General features: G+C 38.1%; 1 protein-coding gene across 3 annotated transcripts in view; it reads right to left on the reverse strand.

Annotated features, from left to right (window-relative positions):
- THADA (THADA armadillo repeat containing) overlaps positions 1–25,159 on the reverse strand; it is a 153,162-nt gene that overhangs the window by 30,018 nt on the left and 97,985 nt on the right. For all 3 annotated transcript variants that reach the window (XM_071427312.1, XM_071427333.1, XM_071427323.1), the window contains exons 31-35: positions 15,872–15,957; positions 4,567–4,979; positions 4,095–4,216; positions 2,708–2,780; positions 731–875 (exon numbers count right to left, since the gene is read on the reverse strand). In XM_071427312.1, the coding sequence (XP_071283413.1) occupies positions 731–875; positions 2,708–2,780; positions 4,095–4,216; positions 4,567–4,979; positions 15,872–15,957 (839 nt within the window). The remainder of the gene's footprint in view (positions 1–730; positions 876–2,707; positions 2,781–4,094; positions 4,217–4,566; positions 4,980–15,871; positions 15,958–25,159) is intronic.

Raw genomic sequence — 25,159 nt, forward strand, 5'->3', positions numbered from 1 at the left:
ATCTAGTACTACCTATTCTTGCATATCTCCTGTCCCTTTAGTCACAAAATCTCCCATTTTCTATTCACAGAAGGCATGGGGGGAAAAAAAGCTAAAAGAAAAGCCCCATCTATTCTCCAGAACAAAACAGAGTTTCACTTAGCTTTCCCTCCCAGTCACTATATGTACTGTTGAATAAGGCCATGTAGGTTTTTTTTGTTCTCCTTCTTTCTTTGTTTTCTAAAGAGACAGCCTAATGTTAACTTCAAACAAAAATCCTTATACCTGGGAGATATAATGTGATCCAATTATTAATTATTCTCATAGTAGAACGTGTCTCTCATTTCTAGACCGAAGACCTTCATTCCAACATCCAGCCAGCACAGCTTTGCTACACTCCCAGTGTTAAACTAAACTATGTCCAGCCCACCAACAGAGTACTACAGAAAGATTCAAGTCACAGAACAATTGTAAGCCAGTAATTCTGTACACCAGTGTATAGTGACCTGGAGACATAACAACATCTCATGTGCCCCTTCTGCTGAGTTATTGCCAGAGGCTGGGCACATGTGCTTTTTCTACCAGAATCTAAATAAATCTATACCTTTAGTAATTAAATCCTATTAAAATTTTCAAAAAACCCTGCTTGATGTAATTATGTTTTGACTGTGCATACACATACATTTGAAATCATGTATTCATGGATTTCAGAAAAAAAAAAAATCCAGAAAATTACTTTCAGGCTACTTACCAAGAATGAGCTTCTCACTGCTCAGAAGGAATGATGTTATACTTTTAAGAACTTCAGCAGCTGCTAACAGCATCTCTGTCTCTTGCTCATCTTCACAAAAATACATTATCAGATGAACCCATTTTTCCAAGACTTCTTCTGAAATCTGAAGGCACAGAACATGTGAGAAGTATGCTGCACCTCTTACCATCACATTGAACCATGGCCTGCCTAAGGGAGACTGCTCATTAGTAAATGCCCAGTTTTTCCAAAGTGGTGAAACCCACACGAACATTTAAAAGTTGGGAAATTTTCTTTTAATTAGAGCAGTATTCACAGGAAAGTCTTTGACTCTGTCCCTTCACAGCAGAGTCACCAATGACCACCCAAGTCAAAGAGTATTTTTGTGTCCTCAGCCCTTCTATATCTTCATGCCAAGGACAAATATGCTGGTCCTTGGCTGAATTTCAGGGTGTTCCTCTCTGCCCATCCCTCCAGCCTGTCAAGGTCCTTCTGAAGGGCTGCAGAGCCCTCTGGGGTATCACCCACTGCTCCCAGCTTTGTGCTGTCAGTGAATTTGCTGAGGAGGCACCTGCCCCTTCACCCAAGTCATTGATGAAGAAGTTAAACAATACTGGGGCCAGTATTGACCCTTGGGACACCACAAGTGACAGAGCTCCACCTAGACCCTGTGACACTGCTTATGACCCTCTGGGATGTGCATTCAGCCAGCTCTCAACCCACTTCATTTACTGAGGAATAAAGGAAACCTCATCATACTCTGCCTCATTCTGCCTGGCACAGGGCCATGTACCTGCACTGCACAAAAGGACACAGACAGAGCATGTCCTACAGATTCTATAACAGGTGAAAACAAAAAATAAAAATCTCCTAAGATGTTACAATTATTCAAATTTCAAGCAGACACATGGACAGACTATGTAGAAAGACAGAACTTAACTTTTACCTCATGGAAGAGAAAATCCCTTCCACAGATGTAAATACTAAATGCAAGCCCAAAGAAAGAATTTAGATGGAAATCTGATGTACCTGGCCTTTCCCAAAGCCAAAAGCTTTCTCTGTAGGTATATCTTAGACCTCCCATGACTGATATGCTCATTAGAGAAAGCTGTTGCAGCATTTCTATATAAGATTTTTACAGCATTTTTCATTAATTCTGCTTTGTTATGTTAACTGGAAGTACTCACACTATGCCTTTCCTTTAACTAAAAAGATTTAGTATCACAATTCATGTTCCTCAATTGTGTGCAAATGTGATATTATATTTTTTATAATGAGATATGGTTATTAGCATATAATAAGAAACCATTCTACTGCTCATTCTATGAAAAATAAAAGCTTTGTAAGGAAAATAATCTTCCTTTTAAAATAGATCATGAGAGTTTTGTTTGTTTTAAAATATCCACTAAGTGGATTTGAAAATATTTTAAAAAATGTCTAGCACTAAAGCTGCTTCTGCACTGCTCTACACATACATATGTGACATCACACAGACTGACAATTTAAAATCAAAAGAAATCTGAGCTGGCTGGGAACTGCACCCAACCACTGCTTCAGCTCCGTGCCTTCCCATCCGACGTACTCTCCTGTGGGCTCTCCAAAAATCAAGAAACCACAACAAAGCTGCAGCTCAGTAAATGGGCTGGACTCAGAACAAGCATTAAACACCACAGGCATTTCCCTTTCTACATTATAGTGACCGTTTTGGATGAGCTGAGAAGCTGAAATTACTCCATCAAAAATATTTATGTATGTATTTAACTTGAAATTACTTTGAGAGGGATGTACTGAGATGATATTCATGGCTGTGTCATTTCAGAACATGGCAGTGTATTCAGAGAGGAAGACATAATGATGAATGTCAAAAATGATGAATGAACACAAGAAAACACAAGCTTGGGGTCTTTATCTAAAAGAAGCCACGTTACAAAAAAACTCCAGGATTACAAAACCGTTAACCAGCTCCATTTCCCTTACCTGCTGATGGTTCTGCAAAAGGTGGATAATCAATCTGGAGGCAAATTTGAGAGCTATGGTTTGACCTTCAGGGCTGAGAAAAAAAGGCAAAGGACATTTCAAAAAGCCAGCTGTCATCATTTCATCTCTAGAAGAAAACCAGCCAGCTCTTAATTATTTCTGATGATCACCAATGGATATTTTTCAAGCTGAGCACTTGAAGCTTTTACATTAGAGATCTAGATGTCAGCTAACTTCTCAGCTGACATGCCAATGAAACATGCCCTTACTTTCACTTCTCTCATGTTTACTTCCTATTTACATACTTCTCATAGAAGAATACATTTGAAAATGGAACCTGAGTCAAATAAACCAGACACTATTTTAAATTGTGAACAAATGCATCTCTTGGAGCTGGTATTTAGCTGCGGGAATATCCCTTCTACAGCTGCTAAGCAGGATCTAAGGATACGGCTCAGGGCACCGTGGCTGCTGAAGCCTATTCCCACCGTGGGGAATGGCAACACCTGAGCAGCAAGCCCTGCTGTTCCAGCCCCTTCCCTCTAACAGCACCAGTCAGTGCTATTTTACCTCCAGTACCTTACTTCATGCCAGAAATGACCACTCCCAGCATCATCATTTGAACTTGAACAATTCAGGGCAAATCAGCAGCAAATATGCACAGTTATAAAATGCAGTTCTACACTCTCTATATTCAATGTTTGTAACACTGGACTGCAATGTTTGCATGGCTTAAAAAACCATCAGGAGCAGGATGTCATACCCTTAGTCTGGACACTGTAAGCCTTGTGCATTCCATTATGAATGCATGGGCACAGCTCTAATTCAGTAGGACCTACAATCTGGCTCCAGATTTCCAGTGCTTTCTGCTGACTTTACAGTCTGTGCAAGGAGTGCAAACCCTAAGGATTAGGATTAACCATTTCTGCCAATCCAACAAGTTAAATGAGATCTGCTGTTTTTTCTACAAACCATCTGCCCATAAACCAGGATAGGAGGGATGGCAGATTCACAGCAAATGAGTGCAGGGCTGCATCATTAATACTAATTGTTAATTCTACAGTAAAGTGGGTGTTTCCCAGTTACCATTCAGGAAGAACTATGCTCACTGGCTATCACTGGACAGCCAAAGTAACTTCTTGTTTCAGGAACTGTACAACTGGACATTTACAGGGTGCTAGTATTACTTGTGGGCCTTTTGAATAATTCAGATAAAGGTCTTATTTATCTGAAAAACTCTCATGAACCCACTTTGTTCAAATATGCCACACTCTCTTTTCTGAAACACAGATTTTTAAATGAAAGTGCAGTCCCAAACCAATATATTAATGTTCAACATTGAAAGTTTTTAAAATGTAAGTATTTCAACATGCATGACAGACCATACCTGCTGGAGATATCTGCAAGGTTTAAACTCCAGGTTAACAGCTGATTTGGATTCATTTTTATAGAGCATTCAGTCTTTGGAAGAACATTTCTGAGATCCATATTATAAAGAATTTCCAGCACCTGCAGACACAATTCACAAACAAAGAATTTACAGACATTCTCAACAGGAATGTGCACATTTGAGATCAATAAAACACTGGCTTAAGCTCCACCCAAGAACAAAAGGAATCTCTCTGGACAGTTCTAAGAAAGGAAAGAGGAAGTTCTTGCTTTTACACAAGAACATCTGTTACAAAATTAATGCACAGCTCCTGTTCAGTGTAAAAAAACCCCAACTACTCAACTACTATTTAAAAAGCATAATGCATGATTGAAATATATTTTTGAAAATTACAATCATGACCTAAAAATTAAAAACATAATTTTTCACTGAAAACATACAAAATGTCAATAAAAAAGCACCCTCTTACCTTGCAAAAACACTGGGGATTTGTTTCCTTCAGAGCCATTGTGAGAAGAGTGTCTTCCAAATCAGTGGGTAAACATAATACACCTCCTCTTCCTTCTGCAATCTGCTTGGAATTTCTTTGTCTCAGGCCCAGCAGTGTTGCTTCCAATGCCAGCAGCCGCACTTCATGGAACTCACAGTGCAGGAGATGAGCCACTGACAGCGAGGGCTTGGCCATTTCCTCTGCAGCTGCTGAACCACAGTTCTGCATGTCAGGACCTGCAGTCACTGACAGCACTGATATTACAAGTTTGGTGATGCTCTGGAGATATTGTATCAGTCCTGGCACTGCAGATGAGTAGGGAATACCAGACACCAATTCAGAATCTGAAATGACTCTCTTCATCTCTTCCCAGAAGTCGAGGAATTGCATTCCTGCAATGAGAGTAACACTTAGTAAAGTGAACAAAGAGATGATGTTACCATCTGCTCCAGACTGTGAAGCTGACAAATATCAGGTACGCAAGAGGTATCATAAGGTAAAATCAGGCATGAAATGAAAATCAGAGTTGTCCTTCATTTTAAACTGATTCCAAATAATAAAAAAAGCTTTGCTAGATATCACATACATTCATATTTAAATCAAAAGAAACAAGGACACAAAGTTTTCTGAGAACTCTGATCAACACATGAGCTAGAAGTTTCAAACAACTTAAAAATGCTACAGCACCTTGCAGATTGCCTGCAATCTTTACCAATTACATCTGTTTGGTATTTCTTTCAACCAAGCTAGTAATACAATACTGCAAATTGTACAAGCCCCCTGTTTCTGCCATTGCAGAAAGTGATTAACACAAATAAACTATTAAATATCTGTGGAAAAAAATGTGAATAGTTAGCTCTAAAATCAGAGACCGGACTGAATAAAGTGCTGTCAGACTACTCAGCTGCAACTGAAATCAGGAGAAATTATGACAGAGGCCATTCTGGAAACATTGAAACTCATGCCTTCATAGTTTTAGTCAGATAAAACTGCTATTAAAAAGATGACCCTTCAAGATAAACAGACCTGTCCTGTGTGTATCAGTCTAAAAAATTTACTTACTAAAAAACCCAGGATACTTTTCCCATTCTTATTCACTTTGAACAGTTAACCTAGGTAAGAAAACAAAGGACCTGCACTGTAACCCCCCTTATGTATCAGCCCAGGAACTGTGACACTTCAGCCATTTACACTGGTGCAACCTTGTCCACATGGCCCAGCACAGCCTGAGAACCTTCTTTAGTGCTTGGCCACCTCCTGGAGCGAACAGAGGCCACTGCCATCTGTGATACCAGAGGGTTTCAGGCTTTAGCAGAGCTGGCAATGTAGGCACAAAATAAAGAAAAAAAGTCATCAATGGTCCTATTTCACACCCACATAGACTGAAATACTAATGTGCCTTGAGTTCAACCTTCTCCATCTTCAGCAAGAATAAACCATTTTATAATATTGAAATCATTTTGCCCAGTTCGGTCTGTATAGCTTCTACTGCAAGAAAGTGAGTATGTTATAACCCACAAAATTCAAATGAAGTAGGGGAAAATCACAAAAGAACAGAGAACAGTGCTAGGGGATGTAGGAAGTTTAGGCAAAAATGCACTAAAGGCAAATACAAAGATGAAACAAACTTACATTTCTCCAGTATCTGTAAGAAGACAATTCATTGCCATGTAACTTTGCTATTTATAATTAAACACTGAGCACTGCTAAAAGCCTGTCCAAATAGTCCTACTAAATTCCTGAATTTGACATGAAGCCACAGCACAAATATAGATTCATTTTGTTGTCCATGAAGACCTTTTCCTAAACCTTCTATTTACAGTTAAATATCCTGCCCTTTCATATTCAGATTCTTCTAAAGCCATCTTAATTTGTTTGACATTTACACAGAAAGTTGACATGGTTGTACACTGTCTAGCACATAAGACAGAACCATTTCTGAGTAATTCTGGACACACTTCAAAGAAATGTAGTATTTGTAAAAAAAATTTCAGACATATTGCCCTGCCGCTAGCTCTGCCATTCACATTTTCACTCCAGTTTCTTTTCTGAAGGGACTTGATGCAATGAGAGGAACCCCAGTATCAGGGCAAAGCCATCTCACAGCATTATCCTCTACATGACACAGCTGATTTCCATCTCATAGCAATGCAAACTTGTATCTGTTATTTGCTACATTTCTAAACCCCCTCCAAACACGCTGCTTTTACACACTGGCATTACAGCACAACCTAGCATTAATGCCCATGTCACACGACACGTACCCAACTGCCAGAATTCCTTAATTTCTGAACTGTCTGGTTGCCTTGGAGAGGGATTAGGCCTTCGTCTCACTTATTACACAGCCTGAGTCCACAGACAGCAGTTTAACAACAGAAATAATCCCAGGCAGCTGAAAGGAAAAGGTTCAAGGTCAAGCACCTCAGTTGAAGAAGAGAAACAGCTTCAGTTTCAGAGCACTGCACCCTCTCCGGTTCCTGCCCGCTCCCCTCCTCAGCTGCCTTTCAGCAACACACACACCCACTGCTCAGCTCTTCAAACCAAGAGTTTATTTGTAAGGATACTGCAAGAGAAAGGCTTTCATCTCCTGTCCACACTGCTTTACATTGAGGCAAGCTACATGCAAGCAGCAATGGGAAAGCTGGCAGGATGGAAGGGTCAAAGCTCCAGAGCAGGGAAAGGGAGAGTAGTATTAAGTGCACACAGAAAGAGATAGAGAGGGAGCAAGAAAGAGAGAAAAAAAAATTAGGGGAAGGGGGGAAGGTGTCTTCCATTTTGTTGGTGCCAATGTGGCCAACTTTGCCAGACCCTGCAACTCAATATCAGAGAAAGTGGTGACCCTCCCATGGACTCCAGCTGGCCATGCACTGACCTTCCAACTCAGCAAACTTCCACTTGTATTTTGCAAGGCCAGCACAAATTATCTTGATGTCTTCATCTTTGAAGGGGAAAACTACTTGTATATTGAAAAAACAGCAGAGCTACTACTAGCTCGCAGAACTACTAGCTTGCAGAGACTCTTTTTCTGTACATATCAAATACTTCTGCTTTGGATCACTTCTTTTTTTCCCATGCAATTGTGAAAGACTGGACACTGTGGCTCATCTATTTTACAGAAAGTCTCTTTAAAACCGGATGTCTTGAAGGCAAGGCCATCAGCAAAATAAGACTGTCTGAATATTTGCTTAGCCTCAACACACGAGAAAGCAAATCCTGCATTCATCTTCTGCTCCACATGCTCTCCAACACTCTTTTTTCACACAAATATGTACAAAAGGAAAGAATGCCCCTGTCTTATTACAATGCAGTGGAAATATTCCTGCTTTCAACTTCATCACTAAGAAGTCTTTCCAGGCTTTCATGTAAATGTTTTCTCATCTGCTTAGCTTTAAGTAAACTCTTTCCTTTGGCTTACATCAAAATATCCAACTAAACCAGAAAACCACACTGGTTCCCAAAGTAAATGTCAGCCTCTGTTGTTAAGATACAGTAACAACATACTTTTATTTACAAACAAACATCACTGTACAGTTTGAATGACCAGCTGCTGTGAGAAGGGAGAGCAAATTTTGGCTGACCAAAGAAGGGTCCTGGCAAACAGCAGTCTCTCCAGGATGCTGACAGATGCAAAAGAGCCTTCAAGAATTAAGTGGATTTAATTTTATTTTTTTCCCCCTTAAGGATTGCTTCATTTGTGGGACAGGAAGAATTTCAGCCTGCTTCTAGTACAGGAGACATCTTACACAACCACTTGGTTCTCTTCAACACCCGACACAAACATCCTCAGTCCCCCACGCTGATACACGCACACATCATTTATGTCACGGCATCTTGGTTTGAGGGGCTGGATTTTTAATCCTATTTGTGATCAACTGATGTTCTGTCATGTGTATGAAATAAAATAGTCTTTCACCATCTGAAAATAAAGAGGAAAGGAAGAGGAGCAGAATGGAGTTAGCAGACTGGATGAATCTCTGGTTATAAACCTCCTCAAAATTTAGCAGCTCCCAATGCCTGTCCCTCTTCTGCTCCTCCCTGCAGTGGCAGGCAGGATCTATTCAGTCTGTTCCCAGAGTAAGCAGATACAAGAGCAATGAGAGAAAAATGTCCCTGCTCAGGGAGTAACAAACCATCAGCTGATGGACAGCTCAGCTGATTCTTCATCTCAGAGGCACTACAGCCTGTTCAAAGGTGAGAAAAGTAATCTGAATTCCTTCCCTATTTAAATCTAAACTTGCTTCACCTCCTTGCAGAGTTGATACATTTCTGTAGGATTTGGTAATTTCACAGTGATTATTTAGCTACTGCCAAGTGGACAACTCTCCTGATCATCAGGTGTACTGTGTGAGGGGCTTCCTTCTGTATATGTGATTAGTATAGCTCTAAGTATTTGTATCTAGATAAATATTGAGATTAAATCCTGCATGCAGGCCCTCAAGCATCCAAACCATCTTCCATGTTCCTTCCACAGGCTCCAGAAAAAAAGAACAAAGCAGGGGAAAAGGGGGCAAGTTACTACCAGTATCAGAAAACTTACTGACCCTCTGCAAGGACAGACAAAAATTGCAAGAGCAGCAATAAAATGCTGCTTCGCCTGCAGTTATGGGAAGGGGATCTGAGCATCAAAAATCTGGATATTCATCATTACTCAACAAGACCTACAAGAAAGCACAATTGTTTATGAACTGAGGTTAAAATCCACTCTCTAACTACCATCCACAGACATCTGAACAGATCATATGAATAGGGAGTAGGCTGAGAGGTAATCAGTGCCAAGAAGAGATTTTCCTAGACAAATACTAAAGAAAAGTATTTTCTTTCGTATTTTTCCTTTTTATTAAAAGTGGATTAGGCAAAGTCACTGCTAAATGGAAATAAAACCACAAAGAGAACAGAAAAGTCTGTTTCATTACACAGCCATACTAAGGTGACTGCTGATGATCATAAAAAGGGCATATTTTAAGCAGGATGTTTTCTTCTAAAGACATCTGCAACTTCTTCAACATCAGAGACTAGGCATCAGAACTCACAATACAATTCAAAACTACAAACATGACTGATTACCAGAATCCATGGATAATTTATTGTTGAGGACACAAGAATCCCACTGTATTTTGTACAGCATAAGGGAAAGTTTCCAAAGGAAAAAAGAAGAGGGGAAAAAAAATCCATTATAACTGGACACTGAAACAGCTATTTTTATTTACAGGTATTTTTTCTTGCAGCTTCTCTCTGGCCCAGCACTGACTTTTCCAGTATTTTGCATTCATATAAATTTATAAAACCCCACAGAGACAGTGCAAATCAGTCAGTGGTACATGCTGGAATCTAAAGTGATTTTGATTTTGAAAGGATGAGCAGTCTCTGTCTTCACGTGGGGACAGAATTTTAACTGCTAACATTAATGAACATGACCAATTCCACTTTCCCCTAGTGTCACCCATCTCATGGAACACCTTTCCATATTCCCTGCTCAACACAGCATTCCAGCACAGCATTCCAGCAGTATTGTGCCCACCCTCCACAACCCTCCTCTGTGATGTCTGTGCTATCATGCTAAAAACACTTTTACTTTACTTCTCCACCTGTGTCACAAGTTCTGCCTCCAACATTTCTCTGACAGCTGTTGGTGTTGCACATATCCATCTCCTTTCTCCAAAAATTGATTCTTTTCAGCCTTGGCCCATTTTGTTCTTCTGTCTCACGCTAACTTTTCGTCAGTCTTTGGATCACTTCAACATCTCTGACTTGTTCTGCCTCTGGCATTTTACTGTCCAGGCAACTTCCAGTCACTCCCTGTGTCTTGGACTTCTAACAATGGCACCCTCAACTTATTAATTCTCCTGTCTGCATTGAATTAGAACACTGAGTATCTAAAAATATTTCCTTTGGACTTGTCTAATTTAATGTTAGTAGGCACAGGGCATTTAGATCATCCTATAAATGTTTTAAATCTTCACCTTTCTTAACACAAAATAAAAACATTTACCCAGTGCCACAGTCAATACACCAGCAAACTTTATATAATTTCTGATATAATAAACAAAAACTGCCTTCAATACGTTAAGAGTAAATTTAACTATAATCTAATTAGACCAAATAACCAAAACACACATTAAAAAGCTGCCAGTGTTTTTATTTAAATAATTCTTTGGCCATACTTCTTAAGGATCTAGGAAAAGAAAATTCAAGTATGGCTAAAATTATCAACCTAGTTATCCCTGTCAAATTTTTATCATTCAAAAAGCATGAGTTCTTAAGTTAGCCTGCAGGAAAAGCTTGGTTACCATCTAGCTTCTTACCAGAATAAGAAAAGATTAGGAACTATGATACAGAAAACAACGTGGCCACAACCTTCAAATGCTATTTAAAAGACCTACAAATCATGTAGTTCAGGCAAACATTTAAGAGATTCCTATGTAAAGCACAATTTGTGCTTGCGTTGCAAAGCACTGCAAAGCATCCATAAGTTTGATAATCCAATTTCTATCAATGTATTTTATAACTTCCAATTAAAAAGGACAAATATAACCATGAGAATGGTATTTTCTCTGTATGCTATTTTAAAATAAGTATTTCATTGTATTTGAGGACAAAACCAGCAGACAGTTGAAATAATACCTCATGTTTCTCATAACATACACACACTATGTGTAGTGCACAGTATTTTTTGTAACCATTTCTTTAGTTCATGAGCAGAATATAAGAATCTTAACCTACATCTACAGAAGGTTTAGCTATTTGGAAGAAAGCAAGAAAATGGAATTATGTTTTTGCAAAACTCAAGGAAAGAAAATAAGTTAAGAGTAGAATACTGGCTACTCCATTTTGGTATCAAAACAATCTCTCCATGAACAGGATTAATCATGTAAATACTAAGGAACTGTTCCCATGGTTAACCACAACACTGGAGTTTGGTTAATTTCAAGAACTTTTATAAATTCTTCCACCTCGAATGGAAAAAGGAAAAATGCTTAGTTAGACTAAAAGTGGCATCTTTTCCTAAATCACAGATTCAACCTATTTGACATCCTATTTAAATGTTTTCTCTTTCCCACCAAACTTGAATTTTGAAGACACTATACTTGACAACAGGCCAAATCAGACTGACAGCATATATACAGGATAAAGTAACAACTTGGCAGGATTATCTTTAGCAAAATTTTCTTTCATCTTTTCCCTCTTCTGTTCTACATCCTACTTCACTTACATTGACAGAGCTCTATCAACAAGTGGCATTTTGGAACACAACCCTGGCCAAAATGCACTTCTATTAGTCAAGTCCATTACAGAGAGTTGCATCCATTTTTCCCCTCACAAAACAACAAAATACTACAAGAAAACTTTTTCAAGATGTGAGCAAGAAGGAAAATGTGACCACTCTGTCTTGTGGCATTCTTCATCTGTTACAGAGAGACAGAGCATGGCAGATCTGAGCTTTCTCTGCAATTCAACACTCTGGCTCCTGCATGAGCAGCACTGCAGATCACAGTAATACTGTCATCTTGTTGTTTTGCTGCAAACACCAATTGCCAGAAGATTTGAAGGCAGGAATGTCTATGACAGATCCTCTCAGAAGTTCATATATTCAACAGAGGAATCTTACTTAGTGAAACAGTGTATCACACCAGAGTCCTGTATTCCATCTCTTGCAAAGCCCATCTCTGAGTGTACAGGAAAGTGTGTAACCACAGATGCACACATGGATCTGGAGCTCTACAGACCTCTGCTTCTGACTTCTCCTGATCAAAACTTGTGAATTTGCAAATAACCATATACACAGCTAAGGCTGAACATGTTCTCACCTGGACTTGAGGTCATTTTCCCCACCCCAATCTGCCTACAAATGCTACTTTATTCCTCTGTAATATCTGAAGCAGGGAGGAAGTGCCAGAATATCCTCTGCAAGAGGACTGCATTGTTTTCCCAGGAGAATGAAAAGGCCCTAGACATCTGTGATTTCTGATCTATAAAAACAGTTAATGTGGAGAAAATACATCAAAGAGGTCTGCAAGAACAAATTCCCTGGACACTACTAATAACTATTAGTAGTGACAATAGACATTAGCTCATCAAATAATCCTATAGCTGGTAAGAACTTTCTTTACTCTCAATAAAGGTAAAAATAGTATTTCTATATTTCTATTTTTTCTTTTTTTTAAGGCTTGCTTCCAACCACAATTGATAACAGAATCAAAATATTTTTAAGTTTGTATAGTCTTGGCTAAATGTACTGTCTCAGCATATCTGAAAGCCCTCAGACATATCAGGAGCTGAGAAAAAAGTTCTAGATTTTGCCTATCACCTTCACCTCAAGGAAAGAAAACTGTCTTTTCCCAGTGACATAAATCAGGCAACACTTCCATCCAGTCCAGCAAATAGGAATAACTATGGGGTTTGGGTTGTTTTGTTTTGTTTAAGATAAATAATCATCATTTAACCAGCAGTACATTTTTAGCTGGACAAGATGCTTTTGGTATCCATTACTCCCTGCCTTCCTTAGCCAACATTTTAAAGATGATGTTTTTTGAATTTGTGAAGTAAATTCCCTAAGGGCTATCCTGCACTTTAAGAGACAGATTTTATTAATTGAAAACAACAAATCACTTACAGAAAATAATCATAATGTAGGAAAGGCCTTGGCAGAGCTGTTCTCTGAAAACCTCTTTGTAATTGTAGCCTCTTTAGACAGGCATAATCAATTAGAAGTGGTCTGATTTTAACCAGTTGCAGGCTCATTACATTGCATTCCCATTTCTGTTGATGAAAATCAGTTTTAGCCTGTGGCCTGGAACTCATATACAGCACTTCCTGGGGCCTCTTAGATAAACACATCAAGAAACAGTTTTATTTGGATTTGTCCCTCACCCTTTATTCATTGAAACAACTTTACAAATCAAGATTAGAACAGAGAAAAATTGGCTCATAACCAGAGATATGCATAATGAGTAAGATATTTAATCTCAGAAAAGTATAACGCTTCAATTAATAATCATATCTTTAAAACATTTAAATGGGAGACTCAAAACATTCAGTTTCAACTGGTGAGTTTAGTCTTTCTCTAACTGTGTCATGGGACACTCGGTTTCTATTTAATATAAACACATAACTCCTTCCTTTCAGAAGAACTTCTTGCCTGTGATACATAAAATTGTCCCAAATGTATCTTTAGGTTTTCAAAACAGTACTTCCAGCCTAAATTTTTACTCTCTGTAGACACTGCTTGAAATATGTAATTTTAAACCTACCTAGGAATGAAACTTTTAAGCAAAACAATACTGATGAACTATACCCAAGCAGAGAGAATCTGCAAAAATAATTGCTTTCCTTCTGCAGAAAATGTACCTTACAGCACCCAGGTTTGGTACAGTCCACATGAGCTTTGAAAAAGAAATGAATTCACTACAGTTGGTAATCCAGCCACAGCATGGTGCAGTCCCTCAGGCTCAAAGGGCTATTCACAAGTCAGGGGCATTAAAAAAAAGGGAGGGAGTTTCCTGGTGTGGAGAGCTCCATAAAAGTCTTTGCAAATGTGCAGCAATTGTTTAAAAACCAGAACAGACAAAAAACCCCAAGGATAACTGAAATTGGAAAGAGACTGATAAAGGGAATGCAATGCCCACTAAGTAAGCAAAAGCAGGAGCCCTCCCCTGGAGTACTGGCTGTTCCTTCCTAAAAGAAAATACAAAAATAGAACTGAAGGGCAAGTGGCAAGAATAATCAGAAGATGAAAAAAATCTTCAGATGAAGAGAATACAGAAAAACCAGGATGATTCATACTATAAAGGAGCTGAACAGTGGCAGAGGACCATGTTAAAAAACTGGAAAAATTAATATTCCCAAAAGGATCTCTCTTTTAAAAAGTAGTATTCAAAGTAAAAGGGTGATGAGCCCAAATATGGTTGAAGGAGGTTTTGGAGGTTGTTTTTGTTTATTTTGTAGTTGTGATACACAGCTAGACTTTTTAATGTACTGCAAAGGATTATCTCTAAGGCCAATGGCATATGAAGATTTAAAAAGCTTTATTCTGTAGTAATAAATAAAAAAAAAAGAAAAAATATTTTTAATAGAAGAATTATTGTTGGTAGATATATCTTAGCCCCAGAAAAAACAGTAAATGGCCAGGAAAAAAATCATCCCTAAAGACATGTTATATTGAAACTGTTTTAGATAAAGTGGTGCATTTCACCCTACAAAGCATGTGGCCCTTGCCTAGTCAGTCTGTATGTCTGTCCTTCTGTTGTGAGGGCTAATTCTGCATCAACCTGTCTGAAGAAGTTGATTTCAGATATGTTCATCACCAATTTGCTTTCCTAAAAACTATCCCTATTTGAACTGTACATTTACAAGAAATCACACCAGTAGCAATTTTAAAATTAGAATGGAACTACATCAACTAAAGGTCTAGGCAAAAAAAAGCAAAAGGAATTGGTTTTAAAATTAATAAAATTAATAATGCCCATAACATGACTCTCTGAAATAAAGAATGGTTCCAGTGACTTAAATGCAGTGTTAAGAATTTTAATAAAATGACAGAACTATTTATTAATTGCCTTCCTGGACTGACAAGGTAATTTATTACTCACTTCTTCATAAGTGAACAAAACAGGCCCACAAGGAAGCTACTTAGAGCTGACTGAAAGCTGCCTACACACTGGCACACATGAAAGGCTGTCCCTTCCTCCATACCTTTGTTTTTTCTTATTGTTCACAGCTTGTTTTGTACTGCTGCTAACTGTAATCTACAACATTAAAAAAGAAACTGATAGTTCTTACTGGTCCTTCAAAAAATTCCCATTGATAAAGAATCAAAATGAAAAAAGAAACTGAAAGAATCTCTCAGAGTTGTTTTTTATAAAACTTCTAAACATTAGAAAACCCTTTCCCTGAAACTATTTCAGGTGTCTCACAAAAAAACATTTCTGTGGTTTTCTGGAAAGGTTAAAGTTGCAATAGTCCAGGATGTGGATTTTGGATTAAAAAAACACTTTGAAACATGAAGAGAATCTTTTTTGTTGCTAGCCATTCTAGGACTAGGAATACTGCAAGATCATCACTTCAAGCCTTGACATGGAACTGTACCTCACATTTCTCCTCAACAAAACCCAGGACTAACCCTTGAGAAGGCAGAATAAAGGGCCTTCTTCTACAAGGCAGCTAAAGGATTGCAGAAGTCAGTAGATACCTTGAGCACAAGTAATATACTGTTGTTTCTCCAGGTTAAACAGAGCTCAGAATAGATACAAATATTAAATCTGATGTATGGAACAGTATATTCACTTACCTTGCTTTTGAAACTTCTCCAGGTGGGTACTCAACATCACAAGGACATCAAGATAGGCAGCTCTGGTCACCAAACAAGGATTTAGCCTAAAAGAAAAAAAATCACGTTTTTAAAGCTTAAATCCTTATAACCTTATGCTCAGAAACAGCAGAAAACAAACTAGTTTGGCATGTCTGTTTTAATTAATGAAGATAAGCTATTGGTCAAATTAGAATGCATATATAAAATAATTAGGACAAGTTATCTAAGCTTCACTTCCTGGTCCATTCTGACAGACAGTCTCCCTTGCAGAACAGCAACACCTTCCTCTTCCAGCCATTGCACTTCATTATTACTGCATGAACCAGCTCCTTGTAGCACCTACAAGGTCTTTTTGTCTATAGATAATGTGTGTAACTAAATGCATCAGCAAAAAGAAGTCTTCAGTTCTTACTGTTACAGCTCATAAAAGAGAAACTTCCCTTGCAAGGTACCTGCTATACCTTTTTAATGGCCATGGATCTCTCACTGCTCTGATGAAGACCTGAGGTGTTCATGTTTCTAAAATAAGGTATTTCTTTTTCCAAACAAGAATATTTGGGATTTTGTGTATATAATGGAAATTGGTAATAAGCTACTTTCTGCTCTACCTTTTCAATTTGCAAGTGAGAAACATCTATTTTCTCTCCAATTAGAAAAATAAAATTAGGTTGAAAACTTCATTTTTCTTTGTAGTACTATCACTGAAACATATTTAGCCATGAAAACTTTTTAAAAATATAAATAAAAATGTGAACAAACAGGAAATCTAGTTCAAAACACAGAAATTATTCTGAAGAGCCCAATGGGACTTGTACTAAAACAAAAACTTTCAGAATCAAGCAGCACAAGCTTGAGGTATGACTAATTCTGTTCAGTATTTCATTTTTATTTTATCTGGCACTTTCTTTGTATGCTTATCTTAATGTTTGAAACTCTTTCAAAAACTGTTAATTAAAAATGTTCCAACAAATATTCTGAACTCTAACATCTTTAAAATTCAAGGGAAAAAAATAGCTTTTTCAAGTAAGATAAGTGATCATGACACAAAAATGAAAGGTTTGAGGCTCTTGCATAGTTTGGCCCCTGTATTTCCCTATGGAGAGTTAGCCTATGAACCTATTAAAAAAGACAACTTTAACCAGAAACATTGCTCACCTTCAGTAATAAACTGCAAGAAGCCTAGAATACATACACCTTCCTTTATACAAAATGCTTTCTTTTATACTTTCTTTTATCCCTACAATATTAGGTATCTACATAACACACAGCAGAATATGTGCTAGCAGGATCTCTCTTCAGAAGAGCTTTTTTCTCCTTTTGCATAAAAAGAGACTTTTTAGACACTTTCTTACTAGTGAAGTAGTCTAGGCTCATACCTCCCCAAACTTCTTCATGCTTGCCTCCTACCACTTCTCTTCAAGCTCAAGAGCTACAAGCTGCCTGCTGAGAAGATGCATCATCAACAATAACCAAAGCCTTAAGAAGCCAAAGTAATTTTGATATGGCCTATTTTTGCAGAGTCATATTAGGTAGACTTAATTTCTATCCACCCTGGTTAAGCAAAGATTTTTCCTGTATCTTGGGCATTCAGTTGCTGCCTAAGTTGTTCTTCACAAACATGAATAAAAACACAACCAAGGAATACTCATGGAGCTGGGAGCTCAACCCATGAGAAAACAGAGAGACTGATCAGTCAAAGGCTCAGAAAAAAAACAAACCACAAGAGGTCTCTCACAAATGGATGAAAGCAGCCACAACAGTTTCCAGCCAATATGAGGAACCTAATGGGTCTACTGCACTTCAGCTCCCCCAAAAAAGTGGAAGACTTGCTTATCACTCCATGTTTTCAGTGGAAAGAAAATTTCCAATGTAAAAATTGAGCGAAATGTGGCTGATGCAACTTTTACTGAAGAAGAGGCGACAACAACACTGGCATGTTTTTTATTATGGTCCACCTTTTAAGCACTTACCACTTCATTTAAAGTATGTGCATATGCATGTTTTGATTTTGAAATGAGACTTTTCCAGCATAAAACATGCCAAACGTTTGTCTTTGGCTGGTTCTGTTGCACTGGTGAATTCTCATCCATATGTGCCAGACGGACACAACAGGAAATTCAGTTTTCCAAAACCAAGTGCTGTTCAGTGTTTTTCAGTGTTGTTCAGACTGCAGCAGAAAGCTCAGTCTTGAAGACAATCAAACTGTGATTTACATAACAGATCTGACAGCCAAAAATCACAATGCTGAACGTTTCAAATGATGCACTGCACAGTATTTAACACGACCTGTTCGTGCAGAACTTCAGCAACGTGGGAACAGTACAAGATGTTTCCTTTTTAACACCAATACCAATAAAGTGGTGTTCTCATAAACAAGATTTGAGGAAATCTGTCTCCAAACAAGAAAGTCACAGCAGTAGCAAAAGGTGGGAGCTCGAGACATCTGGAACATCATTCCTTTTTTCTGTCCAAAACCCAAAAATTATTTCATTTCCCTTCCAACCTGGTTATTAATGGGAACAAATACATCATAGGCTCACTCCAGATGATACACTGTATATGAGTCTGAATGGGGTAGAGCTAGAGACAGCTAGGACTCTCCTATCTAAGGGTATATCTACACAGAAATATCAAATAGCTATCAAAACAATATTCATACTATTACACATCTCTACTAATAGCAGGCTAGTGATGCCAGGGCACAGATCCATACCTGATTAAAGCAATGCTTTGTCTATGCTAGCCAGTCGTTTAGTATAATAACAGCACATCTGGAAGTCAAAGAGCTGGCACCAAAGACCCAATGGCCATCTGACATACTGTGTCCAGATGCCTTAAACCATCATTTTCACAAGTTCAAATTGTTGCTTTGTATTTGGATATAGAGCTTATAGCCAGCCTGCTCCTGGAACCTTACTGCACTTAGGAGCTTGCCCCACACTTTTTAGTACTTCTCCATAGTGGTCTCACTTGGAGCTTGACTGTCCAGGTGGAAATAAAAATCAGGTCACAGCCAACTGCTGCAATAAGTTTCACTAACAGCTAATACTGCAGAATGTTTCAATGCACTGGACCAAAGAGAGGCCAAAGGCTGTCTGCCCTTGGTAATATGTGAAAGTCAAGGCACAGACTGGACCTGCCAGGCAGAGGGAAGAAAACTCCTGCAACAGGCAGGAACAGAAAGGATTACTACTTTGGATTACTACTTAGCAAGAACAAGATGCAGAGAAAACATATTTCTAATTTAATAAAGAAGAGCAAAATTACTATGGGAGGAGCTGCTGTGTCCTTACCAGATCATCCCATGAGGATGGCCTAAGATAATTGGGATTGTTCAGCCTCAAAAATATTGCAGCCTTCAAGTACCTAAAGGAAGCCTGCAAGAGAGAGACTTTACAAGAGCCTGTAGTGACAGAACAAGGGGGAATGGATTCAAACTCAGTGAGAGCAGGCTTAGATTATATATTAAGAGGAAACCCTTTGCTGTGAGGGTGGTGAGGCACTGGAATAGGCTGCCCAGAGCAGTTATGGATGCCCCATCCCTGGAGGTGTGCAAGGCCAGGTTGGATGGGGCTCTGAAGAGCCTCTTCTAGTGGAAGGTGTCCCAAGCTCACAGCAGAGGAGTAGGAACTAGGTGATCTTTAAGGTCCCTTTCAACCCAGGTGATTCTATGATTCTACAACCACAGAACTCCATAGAATATACAAGACCATTGAAAGAACACAAGTCAGTAAAGTTGGACTGAAGATTTTAAAGGGCTTATGCCTTTTCTTTTTTTTTTTTTTTTTATTGCCCAAAGCTCTGGCCTAACAGTATCTTCACTATGATGGAAATAAGTGTCTTTTTTTTCTAACTATTTTAGGTAGGCCTGGCTGAACAGTAGAAAATCTGAAAACACAGGTGCCAGTTTGCATATTATTGACACTTCATAGCAGATTTCTGGATTAGATCCTGAAAATAAAAGTCTTCCAAACTTACTCAACTTCTTGTCATTAATGCTGAACAAGTGATTGGGGATAGAATAGACAGACTTCTTTGCAATTGCATTTTCAATTCTGGCATGTGAACATAAAATTTAAAAAGAGTTCAAGACACTTGCAGGAGGAAACCTTTTGTTAGCTCTTAGGAGTCCAGGGAGTTTTTTTTCAAAGAAAAAGGTTAATGGAGTTAAAGAGTCCGTTAAAATTCACAGGCTCCCATTCACAGGGCCTTTGAAGAGGCCTAGGTTAAGCATTTATAGAATATTATATGACCAGAGTAACAAAGAGCTGTTTGTTTTCAACAAGGAACTGCCTGGTAGGTGAATGAGGAAGCATTCCCTGCAGGAGATGTAAATCAGACTGGGCAGATTCAGAAGCTCCATGTGCAACACTGGGGTTTGCTCCAGCTGGCTTTGGCTACCTACAGTAGCAGTAGGGCTGCTTTGATTTCTGCTCTGCCTTTACCTCCACTAAGCACCACTGATTGCAGCTTAGGACTATGCAACTGAAATCAATCCTAGACTATCACAGCTTGGAGCTCTACAAATATTATCTTTAAAATGTTTGATTCACCTTTTATAGTTAAGTCACGCTGAATTTGAGGTAGTCATTGGTTTGCTTATTTTGGATGGCAGATCTAATGCAAACCAAGCTGGCATTTATTGAAGAAATCAGCAATATGTGGTCACAGACCTCCCATGTACTTGGCTCCCACAACTTCATTGCTTCAACTCTATCAGAAACACATGGCTTAACTTTTAAAATTCAGTTTCTCCTGTATTACTGTTTAATTTAAACAAGATCAATATTAATGAATTACGGAGCAAATTACCTTTTTTTCCAAGAGAAACAACAAGGAACAAAGAACATGGAAAGCTCACACATTTGGCCTCAATTCTGTCAGAACACTGGGAAAAAGACAATCTCTTACTTCTGTAACCAGCAAGGTTTGAAGAGGCCCTTAAACAGCATTTCTACTTATTAAAGGGCACCATTTATAACCATCTAAATTTCTGTATTAAAGTCAGGATGCCAACACCCCTTTATAGCAAGGACCAAACAGTTTTGATGTACAACTTCTGCAGATTCTCATTATCTTCCCAAACCCCCAGTTTTCAATGACAGTCAGATGGCTTAAGAAGCTGACAGCTATTTTATCCTGGATCATTCCTCTTTTTCCACCTGACTTCAAGATGAGCAACAACAACTGTAAGATTAATTTATTGCATTTGTTACATAAATAAGACAGATACAAGCTAGTGATTATGAAATCAAAGCAGTTCGTGTTAATGTTTATTACATTAGCTTTTGGTTATTCTAGAAATTCAATGTTTTCCAAAGAGCTCGTTTATTTTGCTCATATTTTTCCTCATTAGGAAACAGATGTTGGAAAACTACTAGCAGCACAAGCACTATTTAATATACAGCAACTTACAATATTTACTAAAAATGTAACAACATAAAAATCAAAGCATATTTCCTCAAACTCTCAATGAGCACTAAGAAATTTCATATGCATCCTTACAATTAATTTCTCTCAAATAAAAATCCATAATATCTCTTGTGGATGAGGTTAGCTACAGGTATCTTAGTGTAGTTAGCTGTCTTAGGGATTCCTAAAACCTTTTATAAGAGGTCTCAGAAAAGCTTTGCATTTTGCAGTCGCCAAACTTTTAGAAACATCTGAAAGACTGCAGATTTTTTTACCCAGTGCTGCCTAATAAATCTTTTTAACTTCTAATCTTATTTCTGAAATGGGAATATCACTTTATTAAATAACTAACAAAATAGAATTTCCTCCTAATAATGTAACATGTACATTACAGGTCTGGTCACAGTAAAACAGTAAATAATTAACAGTGTCTGACAATATTTTTTTAATACAGTTTTCAAGTGACTCTTAGCAACTCAGATTAGTTAATCTCAGCTCCTAACTTTAAAAACTGGTGACAAGATTTGAATAATAAATCAAGTTGATGTAGAACTTTAGTCAAAATTATACAACTTACAAGTCACCTACAAATCCTTGTATTTTGTCCAAAACCATCAAAACACACTCTTAAGCATCAGGATAAAGACACCAGAATTGGCAAGATCACAAGGGCAACCCCTCCAAAGGTCAGTTCACAGCTACCTTGTGAAGAAGAAGAGATTCATCTTAATGACTTGCAGGACTGTTTTCATTTCAATTTTAAAAGTGATCAATTAATTAAATAAACTGCCTACTCCCTCTCTGGTCTTCAAAGAAAAAGCCACTCTTACTGTAATGCTGTATGTTTCTGGAGCCTTTAGAAAGGCCAGAAAGGACTTAAGTTCCTGGAAGGAAGACCCGTTCTTATTAAACTTACCAATATAATTTTAGAAAAAGTCCCATAATAAAAGAAACACTGCAATTACTAAACACTGCCCTATTCTTCTGTATAAATAACATGTCATTGTTAAAGAAATTTATATTTTAGTTGGCAGAAAATAGATCAGCTTACTGGTGATGAATTTAAACCCCAAATTCTCCTACTTTCTAGCCACCAGTATTACATACAGTTTTTGATTCCAACAGATCGATAGAATTTGTTTCCTGAACATCATATTCAAGTTAATGCACAGGATGCAATTGCAAAAATTATTGTATTTCTGAACTGTATAAACATTTCTGGTAAGTCAAAATTTTAGGAACATTAGAGGCTGGAATTTCATCTTTAGCACTACATAAACACAGAAAAGAATTTTTATTAAGTCCACCATGTCAAAGCTGGTACTTAGGGATGGGATCTGTGCAACTTCCTATTAAGAGTTTCCCACTGTGCCTTTGTCTTCCAGAATCTCTGCTTTTGTGCCTGGCACACTGGCAACTAAATTTTGGGTTTACAGTTTATCTTCCCCTCTCTATCAATTCCCAGCAGACTCCTTGCTGAAAAATGCCCAATCTCCAAAAGTATTCCTCCTTCTGGAGGCCAGACTCTTCTGATATATGACCTGCCATTGTGTCAGCTAAAATGTCTTCTAAACACACCAAAAAGTGATGTCTTGAATCTTGATCTGTGACATCTGTGATGTCTTGAGTTTTGATACAGTCAACTCTACATAATCCTTGAGGGCTGTCCATGGGGAGTTCTATCCTTGGAGGGCTCCTGATGAACCAGGCCAAGCTGGCTTTGTGCTGACCACATTTTACCTGCAGGGTGATCTGGTAAAGGATCAGTTGTCATTTATGGAGGCGACAAAGCTTATGGAAATCACTCCTACACATACAGCGAGCAGCTGATTAAAAGATTAAATCTTCTTCTGTTGCTTTGGTTATTAGCTTTCAAATTCTGCAGTATTCTAAAGACTGAGGTTTTTGGGGGTGTATTTGTTTAGAGGGCAGCATTCATATTTTAATCTGTTTTCTCTCAGAGCCCACATCTGTAGCACTGAATCAACATGCATGGCCTTCCTCTTGTCTTCTTAAGGAGACATTAATAATGGATTTAATTATTAAACTTTGTCCATAGCATTTTTAACCATGTAATACAAAACCAGCCCATCAATGAACATCACGGCCAACAGACCTACATTTAATGGAAAGCATTTATAAAAGTAATAATGAAGCCTGCAATACCAAGTAAACCTTGCTGAGTTCCTGGAAGTGCAGGAACACGCACATAGAAACAGAAATACAAACATCAGTAAAAGTGCATCTGCTTGCCTACTTGGTGCTGTTGAGATCCTCTCCAAGTAATTACCATGTGCACAGTTGCCTCACTTGCCCATTCTATAGGGACAGCTCATCCAGCATCAGAGCAGGCATTGTCTCCAAAGGGAGTTGCTAGTCTGGGGATTTAAGTTTTTCTACCATCCTCAAAGCCAGACTATTATGTTGTTATTAGTTTCCTGGTAAATGCAGAGAATTTATTGCTTCAAAAAGAAGCTACACAAATCATTTTTTCATTGTGATAGCAACAAGAACATCCTGAGTTTCAGCTATTAAGAAAAACTAATTTGTGCTCCAGCTGTCCTTGGTGAATGATACTGAAAGGCTGTGTTTTGTTGGTGTTGTTTTTAGCATACCTGAATGATAAAATAATCCTGGCTGTTCTCTTTTTGTTCTCCTAATGAGAACCTCATGTGATCCCTGAGCAACATCCTAAAAAACTTAAGAGGTCAAACTAATCCCATGTGCAAATTTAATGAATTTTATACAATTAAATCAAGGAGCTTACTTATGAAGAAAAAGTATGAAAACTCTAATGCTTATTTACTGAAAAGCATTTTCAGATATAAGTGAGGATTTATGTCCAAAATTTGTAATTGTGCATTGTTTCTGCCTACTCCAAATGTTGCACTGGTGGAGGGAACACCTTAAACAACCTCATCCAAAACTTAGTATTCGTGGAATGTTCCTAGTTAAGTTAGGAATATACCTATGAACCAGAGTCAAACACTATTTTATCTTATGCAAAGTACATCTTAAACTTCAGCCTGAAGTCCAAACATCTCTACTGATATCCAAAGTGGGTGTTCCAAAACAAGCAATCACCAACTGCCTAAATAAACAGTCTGTAGCTGTGTTAAGGATACTGTTATCAAAACTGGTGAAAGAGTGGACTTGGAGCAGCACAGAAACCTAAATTAGCCTGCTAAAAGCACGTAAGATTTAAATTAGTGCCTCTAGGAATACATTTATGAGCAATGACGTGCTATGACTGTTCTCACAAACAAAGACAAATGAGGCTAAACAAGGCCCATGGGTTAGAATGTGCAGATTAACAAATTACTGGTGAGTCAGCAGCAAGCCTGACAGAGTTCAAGAAGTATTTGGACAATGCTCTCAGGCACATGGTGTGACTCTTGGGGATGGCCAGGAGCTGGACTCGATGATCCTTGCGGGTCCCTTCCAACTCAGCATTTTCTGTGATTCTGTGAGCTGCTCATACTGGTACACTTCATTTTCAGCAGGAACAGGACAACAAAAATTTCCCTTCACATTTTGTGTGTACAAGGGTAAATAGGAATTATTGCTCCAGCTTACAGGAAGTTAAGTTTTCAATTTGAAAACTGGTAAATAAACTTCTGCAGAGAAAGGCTCAATCATTAAAACTATTTTCAAGTTTTGAACTTGGCTGTACAAGACATACAGACCACTAATGACCAAAGATAAATAACTGCACTTCTCAATGTGTAGGTTTTAAAGATAGAAATGAAAAAGTGGAAAAGTTATAAAACAGGGAGATGCCAAGTGCAGACATGGCCTTGGAAGGACAAGAAGGTTCATCTTATGGTGGAAGAAGAGACAAGAGTACTAAAACAA

The sequence above is a fragment of the Agelaius tricolor genome, unplaced genomic scaffold (genome assembly GCF_023055355.1).
Source record: "Agelaius tricolor isolate 1412-34295 unplaced genomic scaffold, bAgeTri1.0.p SCAF_1, whole genome shotgun sequence".
Classification (NCBI taxonomy): Eukaryota; Metazoa; Chordata; class Aves; order Passeriformes; family Icteridae; genus Agelaius; species Agelaius tricolor.